Here is a 24,768-nt window from a genome sequence, read left to right as displayed (position 1 = left end):
GCTTCCTCAGAGAGGCTTCTTCTGACTCCCAAATAAAATTTCCCTCTAGTACTCTTACTATCACCCTGTATTATCCTTCATCATCTACACTGTTCACATCACATATCCACTACCCAGTATAGCATGTGAGTCAACAATATGGTGTTTGTTTCAGGCATTTTACATACATTATCATACTGAATTCTCATATAACCCTGTAAGGTAGATATATTTTCCTTTTACTAATGATGCAATTGGGCTAGGCAAGGTTATGTGACTTGCTCAAGATCATTCAACTAATAACTCAAGCACACGCAATATATTCCTCCTACTACATTGCCTCTCTTAACCTGGATATGAATGATTCTGATTTCTATCATTTGGAAATTCCATGCTTGAAACTTTTTTTTTTTTTAATTTTTTTGGCCACGTCATACAGCATGTGGGATATTAGTTCCCAGACCAGTTGATCAAACCTGCACCCCCTGCACTGGAAGCATGGATTCTTAACCACTGGACTACCAGGGAAGTCCCTTGAAACATTATTTTTAAATAAAAATATCCTAAAAATTACACAAAATTCACAATACCCTAGGAAGAACAAGGAAAACTACACATCACTTTTAACCCAATTAAACTATGGTTGCCCTAGCAAAGAGAAGAATATTATTTCTTCACAGATAAAGTATTCTTCCTTCTCAGGCAGAATGGAAGATACTTCCTATAAATTTACAAATTCATTTAAAAATGATATTGGCTTGAGTGTACAGGATATAACTCATATTGTCAACACTCAAAATAACTTGAGACAGATACAGACTTGGAGAATTTAATTTGACAAAACATTAGAGGTTATCTAGTCCACAGCCCTGATTTTACAGAAGAAGATCATGTGACTGACCCAGGGTCAAATATCTAACTGGGGGAAAAGCTAGAACTAGATATCCTTGCTGAATGTTAGCTCTAAAGCCACCATTAATCATTAATATATAATCTGGAACTACAAGTAGTTTTTGTTTCTAAGAGTACAATTTCAAAAAGATTTTTGTTTTAGACATAGACAAACGAAGGAATTTATAAAGGCAGCTGGGAGTTGCTATTTTAGTCAATGCAAGTCATGATTACTGTACAGCCCTCATAAATTTCATTCCGGTACCATGAAAGAAATGTTTAAACTACAATGGCTCTGCAGAAAGTGGTAACAGTTAGCTATGAGGGCAATTTTCTCAATTTAGGTCAGTAAAGCATTCATTAACAGTTTCGTAAGCATTCTCTTTCTGTTAAAAAATAAAACTGGAATTTCTATCAGTTGTAATCAGTAACAATATTACAGACCTTATTATTATTGTTACTATCATCAGTACTAGAAAATCAAGGTTGTAAGTTTTTCCTAAGTATTTAAAAATATTCTTGAATAAACTATCAAGGTCCAAGTTTAACAATATCCTAAGTATAAAGGCTCTCAAACAAGTATAATTCTCTTTCATCTTATGCAGTATTGTTTTTCTAGTTTCATAAGTATTTAACAGTTCTCATCAAAGATTTTGATTGTCAGGCAATGATGAAAACCAGTTAATCAAGTATTAAATTAAAAAAATACATTTCAGGAGTAATCCTAACATATCCAAAATATGACCATTTCTAAACCTTAAAAATTATTAAGATGTACACAATTTAACATGTATTGTGGTACAAATTTTAACATTAATTGACAAAGTAAAGATTAATCCATTATTTCTGAAATAAATATTTGATGTAACATTCCATCATCTGGTAAAAGTCCAGTCCAACTGACTATGTCCACTCAACTGATGTTAAAGTGTACAAGTAACAAGGAGTCTATACTCAATTAGTGAAGTGCAGTCATAACAAGATTCAGATCACAAGGCCAAAGGCCAATAAAAGAGCTGCAAACAATACAATGTGGCTTCTGCCTTTTTTCTCCAAAGCTGATGAGTAAAACAATAATCAACTGGGGGAACAATCACAACTCTACTAGCTCACTATGTAAGGTGTAGGATTGAGAAATCAAGGCTTATGATTTGGGAAAGAAACTGGCAGAGTTCAGCAGATAACATCCAATAAACTGATAAGTTCTCATTTGCAGGGCAGGAGAGAACTACATTTTAAAAAGAGAAAGATTTCCAAACATAGTTGATAGTCCAATCATCTGGAAGAGATTTTTTTCTTTTTTAGAGATTAAGTTTAAGTTTTCAAACTTAGGCACTAAGCATTTCCAGGGACAGGAACTGAGAACATGGATACCAATTGTTCTTCAAGTGACCCAGGTGATTTTTAGTCAGGTTTGGAGGAACTGGGAATTACTGAGACTTTACTCAGGGTCCATCCCTGTAGAAATACGGATTACTTTACCACCATGAGTCCAGAGTGCTATAAATTCTCCACAAGGTGTTTTATATCACTGGACTGTTTTAATCAGCTATAATAAATGAGGATGATCAAATGTGCCTAATGAGAAAACGGCTTGGTATCTATATGTTTGGGGCAGTTTTCCTTGTCTTGTAAAGAAAAAAATACACCTTCCATATCCTAAGTGGGACATGGGCTTCCAGTTTCTCTCCCCAGTTCATGTCAGACAACCTGATCCCATAATCTGTCACAATTCCCACTTCTGAAAGCCAGCCTCGGTCCTTCCACAAGGATATGTTTCTAAGGACATTACAGGATGATTTTGATTTTATAAGGACCTGAGTAGCTTTCTCTGAATTCTGATGTGTATTTCACCTCAATAATCTGGCCCCCCCAAATTTTTTTAATTTCAGGCATAAAAACAAGCATAAATAATTATATAAAACCCATATATCCGGACTTCCCTGGTGGCGCAGTGGTTAAGAATCTGCCTGCCAATGCAGGGGACACGGGTTCGAGCCCTGCTCCAAGAAGATCCCAAATGCCGCAGAGCAACTAAGCCCATGCGCCACAACTACTGAGCCTGCGCTCTAGAGCACGCAAGCCACAACTACTGGGCCCATATGCCACAACTACTGAAGCCTGTGCGCCTAGAGCCCTGCTCCGCAACAAGAGAAGCCACTGCAATGAGAAGCCCACGCACTACAACGAAGAGTAGCGCCCACTCACTGCAACTAGAGAAAGCCTGCGCACAGCAACGAAGATCAAACACAGCCAAAAAATAAATAATTTTTAAAAAAAAGAAAAAAACCCATATATCCATCAACCATTTTAATGTAACTTCACAGATATAACACCCCCCTTTTAAATTTGGTGTTATCATTCACATACATAGTTTTTATACTTTTACTTCATATTTATAAATTCCTAAACATAATAATTATTCTGAATAGCCTGAAATGGTATACGTCCTTCTACAACTTGCTTTTAGACATCATGTTTTAGACAGAAACACATTTCTGAGATTTATCCATGATGATCACGTAGCTCTACTTCATTTTCACTGCTTATTTTATAATATGAATATATCAAAGTTTATCTATTTTTCTACCATTAGTGGCTACCTAGGCTCTTCCCAATTTCTCACTCTTTTAATGTATACTGCAATGAACATTACCATAAATGTCCCCTTGTGAAAATATCTCCTTGTGCTTAAGTTTCTGACCAAACATTTTTAACTTCCTACCATTCCTCACCAAGCCATTAACTAGAAGGGCAAACTTCACATTTACCCAACCACAGAACTGATAATTTACCTGAGCTGATCAAAGATAGGGAGAAATTACTTTGTTTTGACATCCAAGATAAACTCTTCTCAACACTTTGAAAGTGCACTGGATTTTGCCATTTTCAACTACAATCTGATAGCAGAGCATTGGGTCAGCTGTGTCAGTAATATTCACAACAAATAACCTACTTCTAACTGGACTTAAACTAATTCTTAAGGAAACACAAAAGGGTAAACCATAATATAGGTAATGATACTGTTAATCTCCAGATTTGTCCCATGTGCTATCATGGCAGATAGTTCTTTTTCTAAATAACTTTAGTAGAGATATTAACTAATCATTCATACACTGGTGCCTAGAGAAATGGCCACCAGGCAGGAAGGCAGTCATCAAAAACTCTGTGAGATTCCACCCATCCCAGCTGGATGCTATTCAAACCTGACTGAGGTGGACACTTGAAGAAATATCATTGAGTATTTTTAAAATTACCTTACATCACAGACTTAGAAAACAAACTTATGGTTACCAAAGGAGAAAGGTGGGGGGAGGGATAAATTAGGAGGTTGGGATTAACGTACACTATTATATATAAAATAGATAATCAACAAAAACCTACTGTATAGCACAGGGAACTCTATTTAATACTCTGTAATAACCTATATGGGAAAGGATCTGAAAGAGAATAGATATATGTATAACTGAATCACTTTGGTGTACACCTGAAATTAACACAACACTGTAAATCAACTATACGCCAATAAAAAATAAACTTTAAAAAGTTACCTTACAGAAGCCCTTTTTAATTGTACTAAAGTCAGGCAAAACATAGTCTACCATTACTGTATTTTCTTCTCCTTTCAACCTGGAAAACAAAACAGAGATTTATGAAATATTTTAACTATATGTAACATTACCCAAGAATCAACTTTCCAATTCTTAGGTTACCATTATACATACTTGGCAATATCCATGTCTCTATAAAAATCCTGAGACACATAGCATACATCTTCTTTCACTTGATTAATCACATGTGTTTCATCCATAACATGTAACTGCCTAAACAGAAATAAAAATGGTAACGTGAAATGAAAAAAATTTAGACCCACCACCAGTCCCTCCCATCAGAAAACTTGCACAAGCCTCTTAGATAGCCTCATCCACCAGAGGGCAGACAATAGAAGCAAGAAGAACTACAATCCTGCAGTCTGTGGAACAAAAACCACATTCACAGAAAGATAGACAAGATGAAAAGGCAGAGGGCTATGGACCAGATGCAGGAACAAGATACAAACCTAGAAAAACAAGTGAATGAAGTGGAGATAGGCAACCATCCAGAAAAAGAATTCAGAATAATGATAGTGAAGATGATCCAGGACCTCGGAAAAAGAATGGAGGCAAAGATCGAGAAAATGCAAGAAATGTTTAACAAAGACCTAGAAGAATTAAAGAACAAACAAACAGAGATGAACAATACAATAACTGAAATGAAAACTACACTAGAAGGAATCAATAGCAGAATAACTGAGGCAGAAAAACGGACAAGTGACCTGGAAGACAGAAGGGTGGAATTCACTGCTGTGGAACAGAATAAAGAAAAAAGAATGAAAAGAAATGAAGACAGCCTAAGAGACCTCTGGGACAACATTAAACGCAACAACATTCGCATTAAAGGGGTCCCAGAAGGAGAAGAGAGAGAGAAAGGACCAGAGAAAATATCTGAAGAGATTATAGTCGAAAACTTCTCTAACATGGGAAAGGAAATAGCCACCCAAGTCCAGTAAGTGCAGAGAGTCCCATACAGGATAAACCCAAAGAGAAACACGCCGAGACACACAGTAATCAAACTGGCAAAAATTAAAGACAATGAAAAATTATGGAAAGCAGCAAGGGAAAAATGACAAATGACATACAAGGGAACTCCCATAAGGTTAAGAGCTGATTTCTCAGCAGAAACTTTACAAGCCAGAAGGGAGTGGCATGATATACTTAAAGTGATGAAAGGGAAGAACCTACAACCAAGATTACTCTACCCGGCAAGGATCTCATTCAGATTCGATGAAGAAATCAAAAGCTTTACAGACAAGCAAAAGCTAAGAGAATTCAGCACCACCAAACCAGCTCTACAACAAATGCTAAAGGAACTTCTCTAAGTGGGAAACATAAGAGAAGAAAAGGACCTAGAAAAACAAACCCATAACAATTAAGAAAATGGTCATAGGAACATACATATCGATAATTACCTTAAACGTGAATGGATTAAATGCTCCAACCAAAAGACACAGGCTTGCTGAATGGATACAAAAACAAGACCCATATATATGCTGTCTACAAGAGACCCACTTCAGACCTAGGGACACATACAGACTGAAAGTGAGGGGATGGAAAAAGATATTCCATGCAAATGTAAATCAAAAGAAAGCTGGAGTAGCTATACTCATATCAGATCAAATAGACTTTAAAATAAAGAATGTTACAAGAGACAAGGAAGGACACTACATAATGATCAAGGGATCAATCCAAGAAGAAAATATAACAATTGTAAATATATATGCATCCAACATAGGAGCACCTCAATACATAAGGCAACTGCTAACAGCTATAAAAGAGGAAATCGACAGTAACACAATAATAGTGGGGGACTTTAACACCTCACTTACACCAATGGACAGATCATCCAAAATGAAAATAAAGAAGGAAACAGAAGCTTTAAATGACACAATAGACCAGATAGATTTAACTGATATTTATGGGACATTCCATCCAAAAACAGCAGATCACACTTTCTTCTCAAGTGCGCACGGAACATTGTCCAAGATAGATCACATCTTGGGTCACAAATCAAGCCTCAGTAAATTTAAGAAAACTGAAATCATATCAAGCATCTTTTCTGACCACAACGCTATGAGATTAGAAATGAATTACAGGGAAAAAAACGTAAAAAACACAAACACATGGAGGCTAAACAATACGTTACTAAATAACCAAGAGAACACTGAAGAAATCAGAGGAAATCAAAAAAATACCTAGGGGGCTTCCCTGGTGGCGCAGTGGTTGAGAGTCTGCCTGCTAATGCAGGGGACACGGGTTCGAGCCCTGGTCTGGGAAGATCCCACATGCCGCGGAGCAACGGGGCCCGTGAGCCACAGCTGCTGAGCCTGCGCGTCTGGAGCCTGTGCTCGGCAACAAGAGAGGTCGCAATAGTGAGAGGCCCGTGCACTGCAATGAAGAGTGGCCCCCACTTGCCACAACTAGAGAAAGCCCTCGCACAGAAACGAAGACCCAACACGGCCAAAAATAAAAATAAAATAAATAAATAAATAAAAGATTACTATTAAAAAAAAAAAAAAAAAAAAAACCTAGGGACAAATGACAATGAAAACACAATGATCCAAAACCTATGGGATGTAGCAAAAGCAGTTCTAAGAGGGAAGTTTATAGCTATACAAGCCTGCCTCAAGAAACAAGAAAAATCTCAAATAAACAATCTAACCTTACACCTACAGAAACTAGAGAAACAAGAACAAACAAAACCCAAAGTTAGCAGAAGGAAAGAAATCATAAAGATCAGAGCAGAAATAAATGAAATAGAAACAAAGAAAACAATAGCAAAGATCAATAAAACTAAAAGCTGGTTCTTTGAGAAGATAAACAAAATTGATAGGCATTAGCCAGACTCATCAAGAAAAACAGGGAGAGGACTCAAATCAATAAAATCAGAAATGAAAAAGGAAAAGTTACAACAGAGACCGCAGAAATACAAAGCATCCTAACAGACTACTACAAGCAACTCTATGCCAATAAAATGGACAACCTGGAAGAAATGGACAAATTCTTAGAAAGGTATAACCTTCCAAGACTGAACCAGGAAGAAATAGAAAATATGAACAGACAAATCACAAGTAATGAAATTGAAACTGATTAAAAATCTTCCAACAAACAAAAGTCCAGGACCAGATGGCTTCACAGGTGAATTCTATCAAACATTTAGAGACGAGTTAACACCCATCTTTCTCAAACTCTTCCAAAAAATTGCAGAGGAAGGAACACTCCCAACACATTCTATGAGGCCACCATCACCCTGATACCAAAACCAGACAAAGACACTACAAAAAAAGAAAATTACAGACCAATATCACTGATGAATATAGATGCAAAAATCCTCAACAAAATACTAGCAAACAGAATCCAACAACACATTAAAAGGATCATACACCATGATTAAGTGGGATTTATCCCAGGGATGCAAGGATTCTTCAATATACGCAAATCAATCAATGTGATACACCATATTAACAAATTAAAAAGAAAAACCATATGATCATCTCAATAGATGCAGAGAAAGCTTTTGACAAAATTCAACACCCATTTATGATAAAAACCCGCCAGAAAGTGGGCATAGAGGGAACTTACCTCAACATAATAAAGGCCATATCTGACAAACCCAGAGCCAACATCATTCTCAATGGAAACCATTTCCACTAAGATCAGGGAAAAGACAAGGTTGTCCACTCTCACCACTATTATTCAACATAGTTTTGGAAGATTTAGTGACAGCAATCAGAGAAGAAAAAGAAATAAAAGGAATCCAAATCAGAAAAGAAGAAGTAAAGCTGTCACTGTTTGCAGATGACATGATACTATACATAGAGAATCCTAAAGATGCTACCAGAAAACTACTAGAGCTAATCAATGAATTTGGTAAAGTAGCAGGATACAAAATTAATGCACAGAAATCTCTGGCCTTCCTATCCACTAATGATGAAAAATCTGTAAGTGAAATTAAGAAAACACTCCCATTTACCATTGCAACAAAAAGAATAAAATACCTAGGAATAAACCTATCTAAGGAGACAAAAGACCTGTATGCAGAAAACTATAAGACACTGATGAAAGAAATTAAAGATGATATCAACAGATGGAGACATATACCATGTTCTTGGATTGGAAGAATCAATATTGTGAAAATGACTATATTACCCAAAGCAATCTACAGATTCAATGCAATCCCTATCAAATTACCAATGGCATTTTCTATGGAACTAGAACAAAAAATCTTAAAATTTGTATGGAGACACCAAAGACCCCGAATAGCCAAAGCAGTCTTGAGGGGAAAAAACGGAGCTGGAGGAATCAGACTCCCAGACTTCAGACTATACTACAAAGCTACAGTGATCAAGACAATATGGTACTGGCACAAAAAGAGAAACACAGATCAATGGAACAAGATAGAAAGCCCAGAGACAAACCCACGCACCTAAGGTCAACTAATCTGTGACAAAGGAGGCAAGGATATACAATGGAGAAAAGACAGTCTCTTCAATAAGTGGTGCTGGGAAAACTGGACAGCTACATGTAAAAGAATGAAATTAGAACACTCCCTAACACCATACACAAAAAGAAACTCAAAATGGATTAGAGACCTAAATGTAAGACCGGACACTATAAAACTCTTAGAGGAAAACATAGGAAGAACACTCTTTGACATTAATCACAGCAAGATCTTTTTTGGTCCACCTCCTAGAGTAATGGAAATAAAAACAATAATAAACAAATGGGACCTAATGAAACTTAACAGCTTCTGCACAGCAAAGGAAACCATAAACAAGACGAAAAGACAACCCTCAGAATGGGAGAAAATATTTGCAAATGAATCAACGGACAAAGGATTAATCTCCAAAATATATAAACAGCTCATGCAGCTCAATATTAAAAAAACAAACAACCCAGTCCAAAAATGGGCAGAAGACCTAAATAGACATTTCTCCAAAGAAGACATACAGATGGCCAAGAAGCACATGAAAAGCTGCTCAGCATCACTAATTATTAGAGAAATGCAGATCAAAACTACAATGAGGTATCACCTCACACCAGTTAGAATGGGCATCATCAGAAAATCTACAAACAATAAATGCTGGAGAGGGTGTGGAGAAAAGGGAATCCTCTTGCACTGTTGGTGGGAATGTAAATTGATACAGCCACTATGGAGAACAGTATGGAGGTTCCTTAAAAAACTAAAAATAGAACTACCATACCACCCAGCAATCCCACTACTGGGCATATACCCAGAGAAAACCATAATTCAAAAAGACACATACACCCCAATGTTCATTGCAGCACTATTTACAATAGCCAGGTCATGGAAGCAACCTAAATGCCTATTGACAGATGAATGGATAAAGAAGATGTGGTACACATATACAATGGAATATTAATTACTCAGCCATAAAAAGGAACGAAATTGGGTCTTGTAGAGACGTGGATGGATCTAGAGACTATCATACAGAGTGAAGTAAGTCAGAAAGAGAAAAACAAATATTGTATATTAACACATATATGTGGAACCTAGAAAAATGGTACAGATGAACCAGGTTGCAGGGCAGAACTTGAGACACAGATGTAGAGAACAAACGTATGGACACCAAGGGGGGAAAGCCGTGGGGGTGGTGGGGGTGTGATGAATTGGGCGATTGGGATTGACATGTATACATTGACATGTATACACTGATGTGTATAAAATTGATGACTAATAAAAAAAATTGATGACTAATAAATAAAAAAAGAAAAAATTTAAACATAATTTACAATTATCATTTAAAATATTTTTCTGGAATTAAATTTTCAGGTACCTGATTTTTTAAAAATATTAAATTTTTGAATGTGTAAAATATTTTTAACTTTATGGAATACCCATTCCATTATCTTATTTAATCTCCACATTATCCCTCTGAGGGCAAACAGTCCAGTTTGCAGAAGGAAATTGAAAATAGAGGTTTTAAGTGGCAAGGATTATCCAATTAAAGGGAAACATTTTCTTCCAGCCTTTCTGTATAGAATCTTGCTAAAATGCCTTAACTATGTGCACTTTCTTTTCCTATTAGAGAAGTACTGTTAGTCAGCAGTACACAGTAATTGGCAAAAAGTAGATGCTTAAATATTTGATGAGTGAATCAGAGACAACACAGGCTTAATGTAGAAAATAAAGATGTTTTTAAAAACAAACAAAAATGTGAGATGTTTTTAAAAACAAACAAAAATATTCCTTTGAATATTTTTCTCTGCACATAGATTTTTACTTTTTATGTTTTAGCCCAAACATTATCTCATGAACATTTTCTTATGCTATTAAATATTCTTTAAAAATATGATTTAATGCCTTACCATATTTCTTTTTAAATTTAATTTTATTTACTTTTTTATACAGCAGGTTCTTATTGCCCTATCATATTTCAACCAGAGGGATCTATTAAAATGTATTTTTCCATGTTCTAAATATTGAAAGTTTAGATCAGGAGGAAAAATACTCATGTGTTTATAAACATGGACTTTGGACTCTGTGAGGCAGGCTTAATCACAACTTAGTAGACAAATTACTTTATCTCTTTGGGACTCAATCTCTTCAACTCTAAAAAGGTAATAAGTTCACCAACTTAATACAGCTGCAAGAAATAAATAATTCTAATCATACATGTAAAGTGTTTAGCATAGTCCCTGTACTCGAAATATAGGCATCTTAATCGTTATCTCTGATTATCCCATTATTTATTCATACTCTAGGACACATAATATGAAATACTTAGTCTCTTGGTATATTGCAAAATTGTTTACCAGAAAAGTTATTTCAAATTATACTCTGACCAGCAGCAAATAAGAGTGTCCATATCACAAATCTGCAACACCTTTTGAAAAAATTCTATTAATTTGGATTGTAAGAGTAGTATTTTAATTTGCATTTTCTCTACTAGAATGTGCCATGAGGAAGAGTAATTCTTTTCTGTTTTGCATCCCAAGCTCCTAAATAAATGCTCAATAAATATCTGAATTGAATCTGTGATTACTACAGATGTTTAACACTTTTTATGTCTGAGAATTATCCATTTTATAATCTTTGACAGCATGTAATTCTCCAATGATTACCTATTTGTGCCACTGACCATCTGTATTCTGAAAATTATCTAACCATTTTATACCGGGGTAGTGTTTTTCTTATGGATTGATAAGAGCTCTTAATATAGTAAAGAAAACCCTGTGTCATATTTCTTTCAGGTTTATTTCTCAGGATTATGTTTACTTTAGTTTTGTTTACGAAGGCTTTTGATGTACATAAGGTTTAAAATTTTTACATAGTTAAAAAACAAAAGCTGGCAAAATCTATCCTGTCCTTAAGTCAGTTGTTTTCAGACTAAACAGAGACAAAAGGGGGGCTAAGGGTGCCGGTAATATTCTGCTTGAACTGTGTTCTGGTTACATGAGTGTATTCACTTTGTGAAAATTCACTGAGTTGTACACTCACGGTCTTATACTTCTTTGTATATATGTATATGTTTTACTTCAATAAAAAGTTTATTTTAAAAAGAAGTTGTAAGAAAATACACCCTTTGTTACTTCTTCTACTGTTTTTTTTTTTAAATAAATTTATTTATTTATTGATTGATTGATTTTTGGCTGCGTTGGGTCTTTGTTGCTGAGCGTGGCCTTTCTCTAGTTGCGGTGAGCGGGGGCTACTCTTCATTGCAGTGCATGGGCTTCTCATTGCAGTGGTTTCTCTTGTTGCACAGCATGGGCTCTAGGAGTGCGGGGTTCAATAGTTGTGGCACGTGAGCTCAGTAGCTGTGGCTTGCGGGCTCTAGAGCGCAGGCTCAGTAGTTGTGGTGCACGGGCTTAGTTGCTCTGCGGCATGTGGGATCTTCCCAGACCAGGGCTCGAACCCGTGTCCCCTGCCTTGGCAGGCAGATTCTTAACCACTGCACCACCAGGGAAGCCCTCTTCCACCGTTTTTATGCTTAGCAACTCAGTTAACTATTTCTTGTGGTTTTATTTTTATATTTAAGTCTTACAACCATCTGAACTTTAGTGCATGAGGCAAAGTAAAATCTTAATTTTTCTCCAAACAGGCAACTTTCCCTGTATCCTTTCTTGAACAGTTACTCCCCTCCTCATTGGTTTCTGATGCTTTGTTTAATATGTAATTACTTTTTTTTTTTTACATATAATGTTTGATTTAGGATCAACAATTCGGTGTCACTGATCTGTCAGTTAATTCTTTTTTTAAAAAAAATATTTATTTATTTAATTTGGTTGCGCTGGGTGTTAGTTGCAGCACGTGGGATCCTAAGTTGCGGCATGCGAACTCTTAGTTGTGGCATGCATGTGGGACCTCGTTCCCTGACCAGGGATCGAACCCAGGCCCCCTGCATTGGGAGCACAGAGTCTTAACCACTGCACCACCAGGGAAGTCCCTGTCAGTTAATTCTTATACAAGTGTCACCTTAATTTAATTATTACAGTTTTAAATTTTTTATCATCTACTAGAGAAGTCTCTTTTCATTATCATTCTTTTTCATCAGTATTTCTAGTTGTTCCTGCCAGCTTCTTCTCTTCAAGTTGGACTTCAACAGTCTTGCTTTTAAAAATATATGAATTTTTTTTCATTCAGTGTTTCATTCAGAAGGACTAAGTACATAGGCTTTGGACTCAAACTGCCTGGGTTTTGGTTAATGTCCTCATCTGTATCAGCCTTCCCTTACCTTTCTAATTTGCTGTTTCTGGGAAAGGGAATTAAATATCTAATCTTTTTGAAGCTGAGACTAATTCTATTTGGTTTCATAATGAGTAACATTCACATAATCATAATATTGTAAATACTATTTATAAGTTTTCTATTTTTAAAATTAATCTATAATCAAGGCAAGAAGACTTAACTATAGTAAAGAGCATTATCTAAATATTATAAATCTCAATAATTAAGAAGAAATGGTATAGCAATGAAAAATGTCAATCTCTAAAGGTTATGTACTATATGATTCTGTTTGTCTAACATTCTTGAAATAATAGAACTATAGAAATGAAAAGCAGATTAGCAATTGCCAAGGTACTGGGACAAGGTGGGGGAGCAAATATAAAGGGGGAGCACATAGGAGTTCCTTTGTAATGGTGGAACAGTTCTGTATCTTGACTGTGGCGGTGTTTATGAGTCTATACATGGGATAAAAATCACACAGAACTACACGCAGACAAGTGCATGTAAAAAATAGTGAAAACTGAATATAATCTGTAGTCTGGTTAACAGTATTGCACCAACGTCAATTTTATCATTTTTATGTTGTACTAGTTATATAAAATGTCACTAAGGGTACACAGGGCTCTGTGTACTATTCTTGCAACTTCCTGTGTCTGTATTTCAAAATAAAAAGTTTTTTTTTTTAAATGCGCTAGAGCTGGGTAAGACAGCTCTAAGGGGATTGGGCTTCTTTTGGGGGTAATGAAATGTTCTAAAATTGATTGGGGTGATGGATGTATATGCTAAAAACCATTGAACTGTACACTGTAAATGGGTGAATTGTATGGTATGAGAATTATATCTCAATAAAGCTGTTTAAAAAAGTAATGATACATCTGAGAGAAAGAAAAGGAGGGAAGAAAGTTAGAAGGAAATGTAGATGCACTTATTTTCACATATAACACAGAGGGAAGCCAAGAGATACTGACAGTATCATACCGGCCAAAGTTAATGCAGCAAAAACTGAGATTTAAGAATTCTAGTTATGTTTTTAAACACAATAAAATTAAAAATAACAGCATTAATAAAATTTAGGAGGCAGGAGAAGAGTTGGCACGTGATTAAGTACACTAATTCTTCATCTTTTAGTAGTGGACAGTCAACTAATATTGGCTAATCCAGAAACATATCAATATATTATTAAGGCTTATAGAGATTAAAAAAGAATAAAAGATAAAGGTGAAATATTATGCTGTGTATGGAGTAAAACTGACAAGAGAAATGGAAAGGGAAGGCAGAGATCTATTTTCTTTTTGGATCCATATTTCCTTATACGCATTTTTAAATTTGTTTTACGAGGTACATGTACATTTGTAATTTTAAAATATTATTAATGTATTAAGCTCTCTAGAATTTGGAAATGTCTTTTTGGTGGGCACTACCATTTCATATGTTAGAAAGCTTTTCAACTTGAACATCATTAGTATTTATATATGTGATATAGTCTTTTAAGCAATAACATAGAATTGCCACCTGAACTTAGAACTAAAGGTAAGGCATAATTTTAAATTACTTAAAAAAGTTCACCCCTAGCAACCCATCCTCCCAAAGAATCAAAGCTAAGTATTACCTGTAAGATATAATCTCTTTTAGATGATTGGTTAGGAGTTTTCCTCCCACATTTATCCTAAAAAGGGAGAATTCAAATTTGGTTCAGTTTATTACACATTTCATTCAGGTTTATTCTAAGAAATAAGATGAAAATTGAATGCAACTCACCGAATAATTGCTTCTTTTTTCTTTTTACTTCTACAATAAGGAACTATATGTGTAAAGGAATATCCACTATCTACAATGATACAGCATAATTCGGAAGGATTATCTCGGAAATACCTATGTGCACTGAGAGCCCCAGCTATTTAAAAAAATAAAGATAAAGAAAAAATAAACACACTGAATAAGAGTATAATTAATTTAAAGCAATAAAGAAAGGTAGCAAACTAAAACAAGCAGAAAGACAAAAACTTTATTTACAGGAAAAATGTTAATTTAAAATAACATTCTTAATTCTGTCACAAGCTCTTTATAATGTTTAAACTTTAAAACATGATATTTTTTGCGGAAAATGATAAAAAATTTGTGATCAACTTTTAAAGGTAAATATTCACTTCACAGTTTATGATAATTATTTTAATAGCAGATAATTTTACTGAGCATTTATTACATGCTGGGCATTATTCTAAACTCCGTGAGTGTGTGTGTTCTAATCCTCACAACAATCCCATTTCACAGATGAAGAAAGTGAAGCATAGAGAAGTTAAATAATGTGCCCAAGGTCACATGATTAGAAAGTAACAGAGCTAGGATTCAAACATAGACAGTGTGACTCCAGAGCAGGGTTTCTCAACTTTGGAACTCCTGACATTTTGGGCCAGATAACTCCTTGTTGTTGGGGGTTTTACTGTGCATTGTGAGATGTTTAGCAGCATCTGTGTCCTCTGCACATTAGATGCCAGTAGCACCCTCCCAGCTGTGACAATGAAAAATGTCTCCAGACTTTGTCAGATGTCCCCAGGAGCAAAAATCACCCTTGGTTGAGAACACTGTTTTAGAGATTATGCTCCTACCATTACAGTATACTGTTGCTTACATAGACTTAAATTCTACAAGCTAAATATGTGTATACTTTCTTTGTACAGTCATGTAATGTGATTCTAGTCTTTAATAAACTTACTTCTAGATAATATTTACAGATTGTCTTCCCTCATATTGGCAGCCTGAGCTATTAACATTATTTCAAACAATAATAATAACAATAGCAGACACATCAGTGACAGAAAAGACAACTAACTCAGAAACAATAATCTTTCAGAGATTAGAAATATGTGGCTAGTAACTTCATTAGGGAGAAATATCCTATCAGTAAAAAGATAAAGTGAGAGAAGTCTGACTAGATAATCTCTAAGGGTCCATCTAGTTTTTAAATTCCAGGTTTAATTTCCTTCAAATCAAAAAGAATGTCACCCAATATTCTTGGACCTTAAGTGTTTCTTTACTCTATTCATATTCATATGCACATAACTCAATTTCAATGAAAACTTTAACTCACCATTTACTCTTAATACTGCTTGAAACTGGTATTCTTCAAATAAGATTTCATTCATTGATTCTTGAATTGAAGTAAAGTTAAAATATGGTTCTGTGATAATAATATTAGTGTCTAAAAAATCAACCTATGTGAGGAAAAAAATTCCCAAAGTTTTGTAACTTTGTAGTCATAATTATAAGTACTTGTTTTACATATATAAACACATTTATTTAATCCTCACAATAACACTAGGAGACATGTCTTACTATTATTCCCTTTTAAAAGGTGAGCAAACTGAGGTACAAAAGAGTTGAATGAGTTACTAAGGTCCATATAACTAGTCAGTGACATACCTAGGATTTGAACTTGGGAAGTCTGGTTACAGAATACATGCACTTTAACTATTATATAATTTTAACTCTCTTAATGGTAGCATTGATAAAATGGTACTGTCAAATTGTTTAAAGATAATTATGCAAAAGTAATAAATGATACAACTACAGGCACTGGGAATGTTATTTTGTTTTTAAAAGTTAAAAGGTGAGAAGCTTTAGAATATTTAACGTTTACATAATTCTCTCCCACACACTCTTAAGAAGCATTAAAATTTGAACATTTTCTCAGTATACCTAAAGTCACACTAAAGATATTAAAAGCACAAAATTTTAACATTGTATCATTCACACATTTAGATATGTCAGCAAAAATATTTTACTGTGAAAAAAAATTAGACAGTGAATTGGTCTAAGAATAGCAGAAATCTGAAGTAAAAATTTTAATCTTAAGTTTCATACAGACTATCTCTTCTCAACTTCAAATTCCACTTCACAATGGAAATTCCATTCACTTACACTTATTTTAAAATCAAAGCTAAGCACAGTAGATTAAGTGACTTAAATATATATAAGAAACATATTCAAAAATTTATAAATCTTAAGATATAAGTACAGATTTAAATTTTTCATTTGAATAAGACATGGAAATAGAAATTTGAATACATACTCCAATTTGTTACCTGATACATTTCTTTTCCAAAAAGGTAATCCCAGACTTGTCTTTGAACATCCCAATTCACCAAGTAGCCCTAAAAAATTTGTTTTATGAATTTAATTATCAAAAATATTTGAACAATTTTTTAAAAATCAGATTAATATATTCTAAATCACTGATTCTTATCTCTCTATGGTCACATTCACCAGTCTAATGCTGTTTGAATTTCAAACCTATTATATTGGTATGTTTTTCTCCTTTTAGAAATTCAAAATATTACAAATTAACAATTACCAAAATATCAAGGGTTCAAAAGACACCTCTCTATACTCTTTTTCTTTAATGTGTTCATTACATTTAGCTTTAACATAAACAAGTAAAATTCAGTACTCACAATCAATAACTAAATCATGGTCATTTATTTTTATTTATTGAAGTATAGTTGATTTTTTTCATTGAAGTATAATTAATTATGGTCATTTTTTTAACATGACAATTTAAATTAAACTTTTGGTTTTAATAAGATCTTAATTAAAATTTAAATAACTTTTTCTCTGATATCCAAAAATATTTTCATACATAATCTTAAATATACATTCCAAATTATCCTTCAATTTAGGTCTTTAATGCTAGAAATGACATAGTTGAATTACCTTTTGAAAAGGAAGAATATAAAAGAGTCCAGAAGGATCCTTTATTTCATCTATCTGGTTAGCAGTAAAAGTTTTAAGACGTGCCGTTTTTGACCTGAACTGACAGTTAGGAATAACTCTATAAACAAAGACACAAATAATGTAATTATTCCCTAAATACTTAGTTCCTAAAAATACATTTACCTAACCACCACCCTTGATGTCAAAAAATATCCAAAACCAGTGTTTCTCATTCTGTCTCTAAAAAATTTTTACATGCCTTTTGTTTTTTTTAAAGGTTCTAGTATATACCAGTTCTGTACTGGACCCATTATCTTTCTCAAGTAATCTTCAGGACATCCTTACAGGTGGGTATTGGCTCTGCCACTGCACAGAGGTGAAGAGGGGCTGAGGTAAAGTTCCTGGAAGATTCTTAATACCATTCTGGTAACAAAAAAAAAAAATTTGCAAGTTCAAAATTCTGACCATAAAATTAAGTTTCCATGGAGTCAAAGATTTTCAATCAGCAAGATGCTATAAGGTACAGACGTAGGAATTATTTTTAAATATGGTTGCTACGCACCATGAGTTTACAATCTGGTTAGGAAGACAAACTAGAACCATTATCCATCATACATGTGTACACATGTATGTGTGTGTGTGTGTGTGTGTGTGTGTGTGTGTGCATATATATGCACACACATACAGAGAAAGGGACAGAGAGAGAGAAAGTGAAGGGGAGCATAATTTGTCACCCCAAAATATTCCATTTTGGTATAAGGATTATTTTGCGCTAAAGGCGATTAAAATCCTTGCATTAATTGGGATAATACTGTAAAAATGTTTTATACCTGATTATTTCACTTACTATGCTGTCATTTTCTCTATGTTTAAACAGTCTTCAAGGACATAATTTTAAACAATATATTTTTTAATTTATTTATGTTATTTATTTTTCGTTGCATTGGGTCTTCACTGCTGCACACAGGCTTTCTCTAGTTGTGGCGATTGGGGGCTACTCTCTTCGTTGTGGAGCACGGGCTCTAGGCGTGCGGGCTTCAGTAGTTGTGGCACGCGGGCTCAGTAGTTGTGGCTCACCGGCTTAGTTGCTCCGCAGCATGTGGGATCTTCCCAGACCAGGTCTCAAACCCGTGTCCCCTGCATTGGCAGGCGGATTCTTAACCACTGTGCCACCAGTGAAGCCCAAGGACATAATTTTAAAACCTGCCTTGTAGTCAATCATATGGTTGTATTACAATTTTAGTCAATTTACTGTTCTTGATTATTTAGCTTGCTTCTCCCCCCACCTTTGTGTCACCATACACAATGTCTATACACGATATAGAGTATTCTGCACCTATTCTTATCAAGACTTCTAAATTATTCCTTAAGTAACTGATAACAGAACTGCTGTCAAAGGATGAGAACAATGATACACATTGCCAAAATAAGACTGTAACAATATACATTCCTACGCAGTCTGTCCTCTAAAAAAAGAAAAAGGAAAGGAGGGAGGAAGGGAAAGAGTCCCCTGTGAATACTCTAGAGCAAAAGCGTGTCTTTTAATTTGCTTAGTCTCTACTCAAACATAGTTTATGAATGCCAGTGTAGTATTTGAGTCTGATCAACCAGGTCAGCCAATGAGCACTTAGAAGGGCTAAAGTACAAAGCCTTCAAAGTCTACAGCCACTGAAACAGCGGTTTTTACACTTTTGGGGGCCATGGAACCCTTTAAGAATCTGATGAAAGCTATGATCGCGTCCCCCCAAAAATGCATATACACACAAAATGTTGCCCACGATTCCTGAGGGTTCATGAACTTTGTGTACGGACCCCTCTGTCGGGAACCGCTTCCTTAGAAGCCTATTTTCCTGAACTATTTCCTGTTACGAAACGAAACACGTCCCACTTCCGGGGCCACGTAGCCCAAAGTTAGTAACAAAGTCCCACTTCAAAGCATTCAAACTACCCAATTCCAACGAGAGCATCCCTGTGCCTGAGGGCCGCGCGGGGGCGTTTGCAGTTTACAGACGTCCCAAGATGAAGCGTAACACACGTAACTACTAGGCATATATGCTTTGTCCCTCGGAGGAAGCGAACACTTACGAGACATTTTCATGGCTGTAACCGATTTTGGCGTTGTAGGCTCCGTTATCCAGCACTAAGGTCGTCATTTTACCACTAACCGCAGTTGCTTTCTTTTTCCGACCCCTCTGCTCACGCTTTTTCCGGCACTCTATGGTTGCACCCACGGAGCGTACGGGCGCTTCCGGTCTCCCTTAGCAACTGAGGACGCCGGAAGCCAGAGATTGCTCTGCCGCCCAGCATGCCAGCAAGAGTCGTACCGTGCTTCCTATCTCAACCCGTTTACGTCTTGGCCAGATCCAATAAGAGAGAAAACGCTGGTTTTTTTCGCCCAATGTGTGATTGTCCTTTACTTTTGCAGGTTGTGTCGCTCTTGGGAGTTTCTTCTAACCCCTATAACGAACCATCTTTGTGGGGGTTTGAGGGGGAAGGTTGTGGGTGGGTGTGTGTTCGAATAGTATTGTTCAGACAGTGAAGTCTTTTGAAGAATAAATTGCAAAGCCATACGCAGCACGGAATTGGATATGAAGACTCTTCAGCTTCATTGCCCGCCACTGCCCTTCTGACTGTTGGATCCAACCACCCTGTTACAAACACGGAACACGTCAACACGTCAACCACCTCGCTTTTTTAACTCACAGTTTTCCCTGTCTGCTTGTTCTTCTGGACGGAGCTTTGTGTCTTATTTATCTAAAAAAGCTTCTCGACTTCTGACACACTCCTCCTTTCCCCTTCCTGAAATTAGGTGTTCCTCCTATGTGTTCCCCCAATGTCTTGGGCTCACTCGTCTATATCGTAATGGTTAAGAGAACGAATTTTAGGTTGGAATCCGGACTCTGCCACAAAATGGCTGTGTAACCTTGGGCGATAAAGATAAGGGTTAATACTTACACAGGGCTTAATGCGTGTTGTTAAATTGTTCTAAGAGCTTTATGTATATTTACTAATTTAATCTTTACAATTTATGAAGTAGGTCTTATTATTGAAATCATAGATAGTAGTTAAGAGTGCAGTCTCTACATTCAAACTCCTGGGTCAAATCCTGGCTCTGCCACTACATGTTTTGGACAGGTTAGTTAACCTCTCTACACCTTACCTTCCTCATCTGTAGAATGGAATACTATAATTATGCCCCCTTGCAGAATTGTTTTATGAAGAGTAAATGATAAAAGTCAAGTACCTGTTAGTAATTATCATCATCATCATCCTTTGATCATGTGATCATTCTGTTACCTTTGCCATGGCAAACTCCTTTAAGTCAGGCACTCTATTGGTGTCTATATTCCTTTGTATCAAAAAGTCATTGAGGGCTTCCCTGGTGGCGCAGTGGTTGAGAATCTGCCTGCTAATGCAGGGCACACGGGTTCGAGCCCTGGTCTGGGAAGATCCCACATGCCGCAGAGCAGCTGGGCCCGTGAGCCACAATTACTGAGCCTGCGCGTCTGGAGCCTGTTCTCCGCAACAAGAGAGGCCGCGATGGTGAGAGGCCCGCGCACCGCGATGAAGAGTGGCCCCCACTTGCCGCAAATAGAGAAAGCCCTCGCACAGAAACGAAGACCCAACACAGCCATAAATAAATAAAATAAATTAAAAAAAAAAAGTGGGACTCCTGATATTCATCCCACTTTAAAAAAAAAAAAAAAAGTCATTGAAAGTCCAAAGTTAGTTATGTCCAATTTTCGTCATTCTATTTTCTCTAACAATATTAAATTGATAGGATCCCCCATGTAAAAAATATTTTATCAGTCTTACATCACAGAGTAACCATCATTTCTATTCACCTCTCATCTTTCAAAATAGGCTCTTTCAAAAAGCTTCCCTTTTCACTTTCCTTCATATTTATCTGATCCTGGATCAAGATCATTTTTGTTCTTGGCTTCAGCTATCATTGAATACCAATAAATCCTAAAGACGAATTTCTACCCCCAACTGCAACCTAAATGTTTCTATCCAGGGGTCCTGAGATAACCTTAAAGGTAACAAATCCAAAACAATTTTATCTCCAAAACTGCTTATTTCACCTATATTACTTGTCTCAATTAGTGGTGTGCCCCAATATCTACCCAGTGCCCCAAACTAAAAACCTCAGTAAACTTCAACTCCAATCCTTGTCTTAATCTCTGGAATTTGTCCTTGACCCTTTTTTGTTTGTTTACCTTTACTGATACTGCCTTATCTCTCACCAAAAATAGTAATGCTGCCGCCTTCTCAAGGCTCCTGTCTCCATTCTCTTCTCATGATCTGTCCTCTGTACTGCCAGTATCGTTATCAGAATATTTTTCTAAATCAGAAATCTGATCATCTTCCCCAAATTCAGTCACCATAGAAGTCTCCCAAGACTTGACACTGCCTATGAAATAACGTCCATACATCTGCAATCTCATCCCCCTTCAACCCATCCTACACTGTGTGCTGGTAAATGTTTAACAACCGATCTCCAAGAAAAAAGTCCTGATTTGTAGTGTTTACCATTTTCTGTGGTGAAAATACTGTCACAATGGCTGATTTCAAGCTTTCCTGAACTCACCAAACACCAGAACACAGAGTTGGGAAGAGATGTACACAACTGGTTCTCATGAGTCAGTATAAGCCAGTTTCCGCACACACTGTTCAGTAAAAGCCCTGGCTCTATTCACCTTCACACCATGCACTCTCTCCTCCCAGGTTTTAGTACAAAGAATCTCAAGCATGTAACTATTACTTTTCAAATACATGTATATTTTGACAACGTGTAATTTTAAAAGTTAAAAATATCACTCTGGGGGCTCCCCTGGTGGCGCAGTGGTTGAGAATCTGCCTGCCAATGCAGGGGGACACGGGTTCGAGCCCTGGTCTGGGAAGATCCCACGTGCCGCGGAGCAGCTAGGCCCGTGAGCCCCAACTACTGAGCCTGCGCGTCTGGAGCCTGTGCTCCGCAACAAGACAGGCCGCGATAGTGAGAGGCCCGCGCACCGTGATGAAGAGTGGCCCCCGCTCGCCGCAGCTAGAGAAAGCCCTCGCACAGAAACGAAGACCCAACACAGCCAAAAATAATAAATAAATAAATAAATATTTAAAAAAAATCACTCTGATAATAAATACATAATGAACATGTGCAACAGATTTAAGTCACATTAATGAGTGAACTAACTTTATACCCTATCTTGTCGGTTCTTGCCAATATGAGTTAACAAATCTTTGATGCACATTCATTATATATTTGTATGACAGTCACGTTTTTAACTTTTTGAAAATCATACTTTGAGAATTAAATAGCAATTAACAAAAATGTAAATTTAAACCACAGTTGTGTCTGGCTTTCTCTAAGTACTTAAACTTCATTAGCTTAATCCTCACAACAACCACATAGCTAAAAATCCACAGAGCAAAGTTTCAAATCCACGTCTGACTTCAGGGCCAGTCCTTTTAACTTTAAACTGACATTCTCACCTTTGAAATAATATCTCCACTGTAAATCCATCTTTGGCTAAACAAGATAGGATCACTCCATCCCTTATGTTTTCATAGCACTTTACTTCTACTTTCAATTATGCTAAGGACAATAATAGCATTATTAAGAGCTTGACATATGCTAGGCACTTTGTTCAACACTATATATGCATAATCTCATTTAATCCTCACAAAACTGTGTTAGATACTATTAGCTCCAATAGATGAGGTAACTGAGGCTGAGACTGAAATAACTTGCCCAAGTTTACACAGCTACAAAATGGTCAAGCAAGGCTTTGAACAAGAGTCTAATGATAGAGCTCAAGGTCCTAGCACTAGGAATTTACCTTCCCGCTGAGGCTGTTAACTCTTTGATGGCAGGAACAGGTTTTGTTTGTTTAGGCTACCTAGTTAATTGAATAGTGCCTCATTTATAGTACATTATAAATGTTAAGTGAGTAAACAGTCAATCCACATATATCTCCTTTCCCTTGCTTGAAAAGGGTCAGGTGTTGGACTCTATGTGTAAACTATCCCCTGGCCATCCCCATAGACACCCACAGCATTTTCTGATACATCCCTCAGAGGTAGTGTTATTCTCCCCTCCCCCACTTTTAGATGTCACTGGGTGGTCATTTTCACCTCTGTAAAATGTTGGTTTGGGGCTGGGTGGGGTGAAGGTGCAGAGCTGTAATAATTCTCTCTGCTATTTCAACAATTTCCTTCCTTTACACAGAAATTTTTAAGTGAAATTTTACATCCTTATTTCTTTAGATACAACAACCTAGTGAGTTGGGTAAGGCTGATATTATTAATCTATTGTATAGAAGATTAAACTGAAGCTAAAAGTAAGTAAATTATTTTCTCCAGCTTAACACAGCTAGAAAATACTAGAGCCAGGACTTAAATTTAGGCCTTCTAATTCCCAGGTCCTGGGTTCTATTAAGACACATTATCAACTTTTACTTCTCTTAGAATTTCTAGAGGAAACATCAAATTATAGCATTTAGCCGGGGGAAAAGCAGAATATCTAAACAAAGGATAAGACACTGAGGCAAGAATGTGAAGAAAGCTGAGTAGGTAAAGAAAGCAAAGCAATTAGAGCCATTTGTGGAGCAAATTCTGACAGGGACATGAAAAAGAGAAGATGTGGATGAAGAACTCAGTGATGGAGACGGGAACATGACTAGAGCGTGGTGACGGAGGTCTAAAACCCAAGAAGCTTCTGGGTTGGGGGTCAAAGCACCCAACAGCGTCAGGGCAGCAGAAGACCAGCGCACTAGTCCCAGGGGCGGAGGCGGGGCAGCAAGAGCCTGTCCGGAGCCTGCGTTGCCCCGCCCCACCCCGCCCCGAGCCCGCCCCGAGCCCGTCCCGCTCCGGCCCTCCCCCAGATCTCTTAGGTGATGCTGC

General features: G+C 36.4%; 2 protein-coding genes across 6 annotated transcripts in view; one reads left to right on the top strand and one right to left on the bottom strand.

The window, feature by feature from the left end:
* The window catches only part of DEPDC4 (DEP domain containing 4), a 44,923-nt gene extending 41,584 nt beyond the window's left edge, over window positions 1-3,339 (top strand). Inside the window, exon 9 of the mRNA XM_082349656.1 lies at window positions 2,763-3,339. Within this exon, the coding sequence (XP_082205782.1) occupies window positions 2,763-2,908 (146 nt within the window). The 3' untranslated portion in view covers window positions 2,909-3,339. The remainder of the gene's footprint in view (window positions 1-2,762) is intronic.
* ACTR6 (actin related protein 6) overlaps window positions 1-21,566 on the bottom strand; it is a 33,023-nt gene extending 11,457 nt beyond the window's left edge. Inside the window, exons 1-8 of one of the 5 annotated variants that reach the window (XM_082349667.1) lie at window positions 19,951-21,566; window positions 17,866-17,983; window positions 17,225-17,306; window positions 16,244-16,367; window positions 14,914-15,049; window positions 14,765-14,821; window positions 4,596-4,694; window positions 4,422-4,500 (exon numbers count right to left, since the gene is read on the bottom strand). In XM_082349667.1, the coding sequence (XP_082205793.1) occupies window positions 4,422-4,500; window positions 4,596-4,694; window positions 14,765-14,821; window positions 14,914-15,049; window positions 16,244-16,298 (426 nt within the window). In that variant the 5' untranslated portion in view covers window positions 16,299-16,367; window positions 17,225-17,306; window positions 17,866-17,983; window positions 19,951-21,566. The remainder of the gene's footprint in view (window positions 1-4,421; window positions 4,501-4,595; window positions 4,695-14,764; window positions 14,822-14,913; window positions 15,050-16,243; window positions 16,368-17,224; window positions 17,307-17,865; window positions 17,984-19,950) is intronic. The other 4 variants (XM_082349663.1, XM_082349665.1, XM_082349664.1 and 1 more) reach the window with 4 other exon arrangements.
* Window positions 21,567-24,768: the final 3,202 nt, after the last annotated feature.

The sequence above is a fragment of the Balaenoptera borealis genome (genome assembly GCF_965194805.1).
Source record: "Balaenoptera borealis genome assembly, chromosome: 13".
NCBI classification, from domain to species: Eukaryota; Metazoa; Chordata; class Mammalia; order Artiodactyla; family Balaenopteridae; genus Balaenoptera; species Balaenoptera borealis.
This window is presented reverse-complemented; position numbering and strand designations above follow the sequence as displayed.